The sequence below is a fragment of the Chrysochloris asiatica genome, unplaced genomic scaffold, assembly GCF_000296735.1.
Source record: "Chrysochloris asiatica unplaced genomic scaffold, ChrAsi1.0 scaffold00203, whole genome shotgun sequence".
In the NCBI taxonomy this organism is placed as follows: domain Eukaryota; kingdom Metazoa; phylum Chordata; class Mammalia; order Afrosoricida; family Chrysochloridae; genus Chrysochloris; species Chrysochloris asiatica.
The window spans coordinates 1606160-1615497 of NW_006408721.1; the positions used below are offsets into that span (position 1 = coordinate 1606160).

A 9338-nucleotide genomic window follows, 5' to 3' on the forward strand; every position below is an offset into this window, starting at 1 on the left:
TCAAAACACAGTCAGGGTGGCAGAACATATTGCCCATATCACATATTGACCCAGCTTTCATGCATCCTCTTCTGAAGCTCTAACCAATTCCCCCTCTTTCAGCTCTTTACCTGGAAAAACCTAAGTGTTTGTACCTAATATGATTTGTTTTCCTCCAAAAAACATCCCTAAGAGAATGAAACAGCAGGTAAAATGGAGCAAAACCAGGATCTTCTAAGTCTGGCCCTTTATTTGGCAGGAGTGGGTGTCAGAACAAGACCACTCTTAGAGACCCTCAGATTAACTCCAGCCCTAGAAAAGGACACAGGCCTCAGAAAATCTACTTGTGGATGTAGCCCTCTCTCTGGCTGGAACAGAGATTGTTGTTAAGTGCCGTAGACATGGTTCTGACTCACAGTGACCCTGTACAGGGTTTCAAGACTTCTAAATCTTTACAGGAGCAGACAGCCTCATCTTGCTTTCATGGAGTGGCTAATGGACTCGAATCGCAGATCTTGTGGCTTGCAGTCCAATGCCTATTGTATGGAGCCACCAAAAAAGGGATTTTTGAGGACCTTTTCATCATTGGTAGCACTCCATGACCTAGTTGGTGGTGTTTTGGCTACATTTGGCTGCCTGGATCTTTTCTCTGTTTACTCTTCACTCGGTATGAAGGAGCAATTTGTGTTTTTCCTTCATGGCTACAGTTTTTATTGCACTTGCCTGGCAGGGACTGGGATTGCATTATAATTTACTAAAGTCTTCCCAGATGAGAGGTCTTGGGTCTAGGGCTATTTTTTGTTGCAGTTTTCTCTTTGTTGTGTGTGTGTGTGCTCCTTTTTGATACACAAGAAAATGTCCTTTCATTTCCATATTTGTAAAATTAGAGGATGGAACGTGGTCCATCAGATATGATTCTAAACAGGAAGACAGTGAAATTTAAAGAAACACACCCACTATGCTGTTAAAGTCCCAACCAACAAGACAAATTGATTCACCACAGAAGCTTTGTTTTTAAAACAATAATTACTCAGTTAATCCAGTTAAGTAAACAAAGGATTTGTGGCACAGTTAATCCATTTTACCCTAAATCAAGTTGATAATTTTCTACAAGAGTACAGTTACTCCGCTATTGTTTTCTTTGTCCCGGGATGTACAAGTATGTAGAAGTGTGCGTATTTCATAAGAAAGGGTTAAAAGTTAATATAGATAAGATATTCAGCATATTATCACCTTCAGAATGACCATGTGATCCAAAGCTTAAGGCGCATTGCCATAAAGTCAATTCTGGTTCATAGTGACCTGACAGTACAGAGTGGAGCTGCCCCACATGGTTTCAAAGGTTGTAATATTATCAGGAGGGACCAGTCTCTGGAGAAGGATAGCATATTTGGTTAGGTGGAGGGTCAGAAAAAAAGAGGAAGACCCTCAACAAAATGGATTGGCCAAGTGGCAGCATCAATGGACTCAAGCGTGGCAACAATAGTGAGGTTGGCCCAGGATCATAAGGTCACTATGAGTCAGCATCGACTCTATGGCACCTAACAACAACAACAATCTTTATGGAAACAGGCAGCAACATCTTTTTCCTATAGAGTTGCTGATGGATTCGAATCCCCAACCTTCTGGTGATGAGTTATGCCAGCAAGGATCCAAACGAAAACAACTCAGTATAACCTCTATTTTATCCTGATTTTGCTTTACTCTGGCAACAGCATCAAGCAACTTTATCATAAACCATGTATCATAGAAGTTTTAATTGATACAAAACTGAGAGATGAATTTTTCCCTCTTTTATAGACAGGGTCTTCCTCAAAATCCTCATATGGTCCATCTGATTGAAGTCAAGGTCATCTGACTTTATTCCCGCAGGTCTTTGCTGCACCATACTAAGTGTGAAGAGTCCAAGTGATATAATGATTAAGCTCTTAGCTATTAGCCAAAAGGTTGGCAGTTTGAACTCACCCATCAGGCTCAAATGTAGCAATGATTGTAAGGTTAACAGGACCGGGCGATGTTTCATTCTGTTGTATATAGGATCACTGTGAGCCAGTACCCAATCGATGACACCCAACAACAACAACAACAGCAGCAGCAGCAGTTCTGTGGGAGAAAAGATTGGAAGTCTGCTGCTGTAACAATTACAGCCTAGAAAGCCCTATGAGGCAGTTCTGCTCTATCATATAAGACCATATACTATGTCATAAGGTCTCTATGAGTCAAAATCAACTCAGCAGCATACAATGACTGTCAGAAGAGTGTCTCCCTCTCTTGGCACACTAATTTAATATATCAAAGTGAGTTTATTACTACTTGTATCTAAAGGACCTTATGAAAACATTAATTTACTTTGATGGTTAATGTACTTGACTGCAAAGTCTATTTGCACCACAAGTTAAAGCTCACTAGCCACTCCTCAGAAACCCTATACATGGTCACTATAGGTTGGAACCAATTTGATGGCACAACACCACCACCAACAAGAACATTTGTGGACTTCTGGGTGTGGCTGAAAATTGAGAATCACTTTGGCAAGTGATTAAATTCTTAGGCAGATCTGAGTTTGGGTCCTCATTGTTATTTACTGTTTACCTTGGGCTAGTTCCTATACCTCAACTTCTTCATCTGTACAATTGGGATGGATAATAGGTGGCTTACCTCATGAGTCCTGCTGTGGCTCTGTAAGATCAGCACTGGACTGTGAACCACAAGGTCAGCAGTTCAAATCCTGTAGCTGACCCTTGGAAACCCTATACAGGGTCACTGTGAGTTGGAATTGACTCACAGCACTTAACAACAACCACAGCAATAGTATTCATGAGGCTTCAAGTCCTTCTGTGGTTCCTTAAGTGCAGGAATTGTCAGGACTGCAACTTTGCCTGTAGTGGCCTTGTGATGTGTATTTGCTCTGTGCAGCCCTCTGGAAGAAGAGCTGAGCCTTTGTCTTCACTGACCCTGCTATTGCATGTCTTACACATGGCTTGGAAATTGATGCTTTTCCATTTCTACCTTCCTTTCCCCACAGGGCTTCTCCCAAGGAGTGGGCCCCATCTCTTTACTTCTTGCAGAGAAATTCTCTTCTCTTTAAGGAAACTGGAGGATTCTGGCATAGAAATTATTAAAATTGGGGAATAAAAGTTAGGAGTCAAGACTTCACCTTTTTCTTCTTTGAATTAAATTTGTCTACTGTATAAATTGTAATAATAGCTAAGATTTAGTATTCTTGAGGTTGCTATTTTTGTTAAGTGCCACCCAGTAGGTTTCCACTCATAGTTACCCTATAGAGCGTTTCCAAGGGGCGGCTTGGTGGGTTTGAACCGCTAAATAATAATCAGGACCTAAACTCATAAGATCTGCTTCTGAATTTAATCCCTTGCCAAATTGTCTCTCAACTTTCAGCTAAGTATACAAGTATTTTGGTTTTCACTCCCCTCGGACTCCTGAACTTGAACATTTTAAACATTTCTGTCTCAAGGGCAGTGAGAGCATGTTCACCAATGAGTATCAGAAAAAATAATGTTAAGTGCTACAAATTTCTGAGGTTTGAAAGCAATCCTGTTTGGGTTCTTATCATTTGCTTTTCATACACTTAATATGAAACTCATGTAAAGAATTTTTTTTTTGGAGAGTTTTCATTGTGAATTGTGTGAAGAGGTTTACAGAGATCATCAGTTTTACATTCCACAAACCATACACTTTGTTACCTCTCAATGTTGACAACAACCCATCAGCCACTCCTCGGAAAACCTCCACATGGTCACTATGAGTCGGAACCATCTGGACAGCACTTCACCACCACCATGTAGCAACAGTTATCCCAACTTCCTCTCTGTGGTTCCTATTAACATTCCACCCGCCTTTCCAGCCCTTCTCAACTTTGTCCTTAGGTAAAGGTTACCCTTTTGATATTGAACAACAGGCCATTCCACTGTGAGTGTACCTTAGTCATGCTGTTGTTTCCCCTATATACCTATATACTGCTTGGCTGCAAACTGGGCCATGAGGGTGAGTTCTGTTGCAGACCTGAAAGGTGGCCATGGACCAGAGTCTCAGGTTCCTCCAGTGTCTCTCTGACCAGTAAGCCCAGCCTTCTTTTCATATAAGGAAATTTCATGTGTCATCTTGCCTCCAGGTCCTAAAATCTTCCCCACAGTTTCCTTATCTTTCCTCTGTTTAGTCTACCTAAAGCTTTGGTCTATGTATTGACTTAATTTTCCAAGCAGACCAAAATAAGACCTGAATAATTTGTTTCCTTTTCCTTTTATCTTCCTGGGTTAGATTTTCATGATAAACCTCAAACGCAGAAAGGACAGGCGGGACCGGATGTTGCGCACACTGTATGAACAGGAGATTGAGGTCAAGATTGTCGAGGCTGTGGATGGAAAGTAAGTTGGCTTTTTCTCCCTTTGCAGATGTGACTGGGATGAGCCTTCAGTGACTGGGATGAGCCTTCAGTGACTCCCTTTGCAGATGTGACTGGGATGAGCTAATCCTGGGTGGGAGAAACTTGCCGACATTAAAGCATGTATGATTTTTTTTTCTTTTATTGTGATAACTATTTAGGTAATAAAACATCTGCCATTTGAGCAATCAACGTGTTCACATGTTCCATGACGTGAATTGTGTCCACCATGGCCTTCAACCATCACCGTGAACTGTTCCCAGATTTTTCCATCACCCTGAACTGAAGCTCAACATCCTCTAAAGGGTTGTTGTTGTTGTTGTTGTTGTTAGGTGCCATCAAGTCGCTATTGACTCATAGTGACCCTATGCACAACAGAACAAAACACTTCCGGGTCCTGGGCCAACCTCACAAGTATTGCCATGCTTGAGCCCGTTGATGCTGCCACTTTGCCAATCCATCTCACTGGGAGTCTTCCTCCTTTTCTCTGACATTGCTGCTGTTGCCACACTTGAGTCTATCAATGCCTCCACCCGGCCAATCCATCTCATTGGGGTCTTCCTCTTTTTCTCTGACCCTCCACCTTACCAAACATTATATCCTTCTCTAGTGACTGGTCCCTCCTGACAATATGTCCAAAGTATGAGAGACGAAGTTTGGCCATCCTGGCCTCCAAGGAGCACTCTGGCTGCACTTCTTCCAACACAGATCTGTTGGTTCTTTTGGCAGCTTATGGCACTTTAAATATTCTCCTTCAACGCCATAACTCAAATGCATCAGTTCTACAGTCTTCCTTATTCACTGTCCAGCTTTTGCATGCATATGAGATTATTGAAAATACCATGGCTTGGGTCAGGTGCACCTTGGTCCTCAAGCTGACATCTGATAGACACATTTTAAAAACAGCCACATGCTGTCTGTGTTTGGGACGTTTGTCTGACCTCTAGTAGCATTTAAACTAACCTCACCCTGTGGAGCAGGCTTGAAATCCATCTGGCAGTGATCCTTGTGCCTCACTGGACTTGCAGTGATTTTCCTCTCCCTCTGGGGTTGTTCCCATGGTTGTGGTGGTGTCTAGCTTTCTGTAATGTTCTGGAAGGAATGCCTTCCAGAGAAAAGGGCTGAGACTGGGGTGACCTGAGGAAAACATGTCACAGCCTGCATGCCCTGTTAGACAAGATGTCTGACAGTTGGCCTGGGATAATCACTTATAGTGTCCATTTTTCCCAGGAACGTGGCAGGAAAGTTACACAGATCTTGTGGTAGTTTCTTTGAAGGGTCTTTCTAGCTGTTTTGCTTTCCTTTGCTAAGTCCTTTTACTTGGCACTATCTCATGCTATAGATGTTTTACAAAACCTGCATTTTCATATTATCTGTTAGCTTTGAAAGGAACCCTGGTGGTTTAGTGGTTAAGTGCATACTGCTAGCCCAAGGGTTGGTGTTTTGAATGCCGCAGCTGCTCAGGTAGGGCAAAAGAGGCAGTCTGCTCCCATAAGATTACAGCCAGGGGAACCTCATGGAACTGTTCTACTCTGTTCTTTAGGATTACTATGTGTTGAAATTGACTCATTAATTTTGTGTATGTGTGTGTGTGTGTGTGTGTGTGTGTGTTTTGGGGGGATTTCTTGGAGTAGCAATGACTCCTTTTCTATCTATATCCTCACCTAGGCCAGAAGCTACTATGCAAGTTCTCATCACTCCTTCAGAGACTCTCATTAGTGTCTATCTAAGTATGGCCTAGGCACCCACATCAGAGTCTCTGGGCTTTGATTATTTGATATTTTTATGATAGGTTTTTGTTTTTAAGTGCCATCAAGTCAGTTCTGACTCATAGGAACATCGTAGTTAGTAGTCCCCCTTAAAATTTATGGATGTCTTTATCAGAGTCCTGGTGTGGCACTGTGGGATAAGCATTGGACTGCAAGTCGGTTTGAAGGTCAGCAGTTCAAACTCACCAGCTGCTCCTTGGAAATCCTATACAAGATCGCTATGAGTCAGATCTGATTCAACAGCACTTAACGACAATGTCTTTATGGTCAAATATAAAATCTACCTTGGAGAATGTTCCATGTGCCTTTGAGAAGAATGTGTATTCTGTTGTTTTTTGGTGGAGTGTTCTACAGATGTCTGTTAGGTCTAGTTGGTTTATGATGTTCCCAACTCTTTTGTCTAGTTGTTCTATTCATTATTGAAAGTGGTGTATTATCTTAAAATATATTTTGTTTGGTATTAGTATAGCTACTCCAGCTCTCTTGTGGTAGTGTTTACATGGTATAACTTTCTCAGTTCTTTTGCTTTCAACCCATTTGTTTCCTTGACTCTAAAGACCATCGCTTGGAGGCAGCATATAGTTATTTCAGTCTTGTTTGTTTCTTGTTTATCCATTCTGCCCAGGGGCTGGCTCCATGTGCATGATGGGGTATGTTTGATTGCCCTGTCAGACAGTGTATATCATTGCCATAGCCTTCAACATTCTGCTTGCCCAGAATCTCAAGTTCAGCCACAGGTGAGATATTAAGTCCTTTTTAGGTCTTTTTCTCAGATATATTCCCAGTATGGTACCTGCATGTGACTTTTCAAAGCCCTCTATGAATATCTCATTCCCCAGTTTTTCCTTGAAATTTTTTGGTCAACTTCTAGTTAAATCCCAACAGTAACCCTGCCTATGATGGTAAGCAATTGCCACTGATGGTTTTGGACATATTCCCTGATTATAGGGTTGTTAGCACAGAATGATTTCTGAGTTAGGTCAAATATAGACAAACCCTCAAAATAGAGCTTTATAGGGAACTGACAAATAGGTCAGATAGTGACTATTTCACAGGGATAGGGCTTTAGGAGAGCTCCAGGCCTACAACGCCCCCTTCAGTGACCACATGGTAGTTGGTTTTTGTAACAACCAAGGCTGTTGGTTTCCAAAACTATCATGGAACAAGGAAGAGCAGAATGAGATTGTGGTTGCTTTTTAGGTGCCATGGAATTGATAATGATTCCTAGTGACCTTATACACAACAGAACATAACACTGTCTGGTCCTGTGCCAACCTCACAGTTGTTACTATACTTGAACCTAGTGCTGATGCCACTGTGCTCATCCATCTCAAAGAGGGGTCTTCCTTTTTTTCAATGTCCTTCCACTTTACCAAGCATTGTATCCTTCTCCAGGGATTGGCCCCTCCTGTTTGAAATATGAGAGACAAAGTCTGGCATTTCTGGCTTTTAAAGAACATTCTAGCTGTACTTCTTCAAACACAGACTGGTTTGTTCTTTTGGCAGTCCATGGTACTTTTAATATTCTCCTCCAACACCATAACTCATATGTATCAATTCTTCTATGGTCTTCCTTATTCATTGTTCATCTTTCACATGCATATGAAGCTAGTGAAAATACCATGGTTTCAATCAGGCACACCTTAGTCTTCATACTGACATCTTTGCTCTTGAACACTTTAAAGAGGTGTTGTGCAGCAGATTTGCCTAATGCAACACGTCATTTGATTTCTTGACTGCTACTTCCAAGACTGTTGATGGTTGATTTGAGAAAAATGAAGTCTCTTACAACTTCAATCTTTTTGCCACTTATCTCGATGTTATTTATTGGTCCAGTGTTGAGGATTTTTGTTTTCTTTACATTGAAGTACAACTCATACCTAAGACTGTGGCCTTTGATCTTCCTCAGTGAGTATCTTAAGTACTCTTCAATTTCAGCAAACAAAGTTGTATTATCTGCATATTGCAGGTTGCTAATGAGTCTTCCTCCAATCCTGATGCTACATTTTTCTTCATATAATCCATCTTCTTGAACTATTTGTTGACCATATAGATTGAATAAATATAGTAAAACAATACAACCCTGACACACACCTTTCCTAATTTTAACCCATTTGGTGTTTCCTTCTTCTGTTCAAATGCCAATCTCTTCATCTATGTATGGGTTCCTCATGGGCACAATTAAATGTTTTGGAATACTCATTCTCAGCAATGTCATCCATACCTTGTCATGATCCACACAATTGCAAGCCTTTGCATTGTAGTCAGTAAAGCACAGGTAAACATCTTCCTGGTATTCTCTGCTTTCAGCCAAGATCCATCTAACATCAGCAATGATATCCCTCGTTCCACATCCTTGTCTGAATTTGGCCTGAATTTCTGGTAGCTCCCTATCAATGTACTGCTATAGCAATTTAAAAATTATCTTTAGCAAAATTTTACTTGCATGTGATATTGATGATATTGTCTGATGATTTCCACATTCTGTGAAGTCACCTCTCCTTGAAATGGGTAGAAATATGAACCTCTTTCAATCAGTTGGCCAGGCAGCTGTCTTTGTCAAATTTCTTGGCATAGATGAGTGAGTAACTATAGTGCTCCCTCAGTTTGTTGAAAGATATCAATTTTTATTCCATCAATTCCCAGAGCCTTGTTCTTTGTCAATGCCTTCAGTACACCTTGGACTTCTTCCTTCAGTATCGTTGATTCTTGATTATATGCTACCACTTGAAATGGTTGGACATCAACCATTTCCTTTTGGTACAGTGACTCTGTGTATTCCTTCCATCTTCTTTTGATGCTTTCTGCATCATTCAATATTTTGCCCATGTTGCTGTTGTTAAGTGCTGTTGAGTCAGTTCTGACTCTAAGACCCTGTATAGGATTTCTGAAGACTTTGCAGTTCAAACTGACTTCACAGTCCATTGCATGAACACACAGCTGAACACACAGTGCCACACTAGGACTCCATTTTGCTCATTGAAAGACAACAGGAAAGAACACACTCAGCATTTCTCAAGCTGAAAGAATTGAAGAAAAAATTCAAGCCTCAATTTGCAATATTAGCAGATTCATTATAATATTTGATTTTGTCTTCTGAAGCTGCCCTTTGAAATTTTCTGTTCAGCTTTTACCTCCTCATTTCTTCCACTTGCTTTAGCATCTCTGTGCTGGAGAGCAAGTTTCAG

At 41.1% G+C, this 9338-nt stretch overlaps 1 protein-coding gene across 1 annotated transcript in view; it reads left to right on the forward strand.

The window, feature by feature from the left end:
• The window catches only part of COLGALT2 (collagen beta(1-O)galactosyltransferase 2), a 176136-nt gene that overhangs the window by 152878 nt on the left and 13920 nt on the right, over positions 1 to 9338 (forward strand). The window contains exon 8 of the mRNA XM_006872528.1: positions 4258 to 4364. Within this exon, the coding sequence (XP_006872590.1) occupies positions 4258 to 4364 (107 nt within the window). The remainder of the gene's footprint in view (positions 1 to 4257; positions 4365 to 9338) is intronic.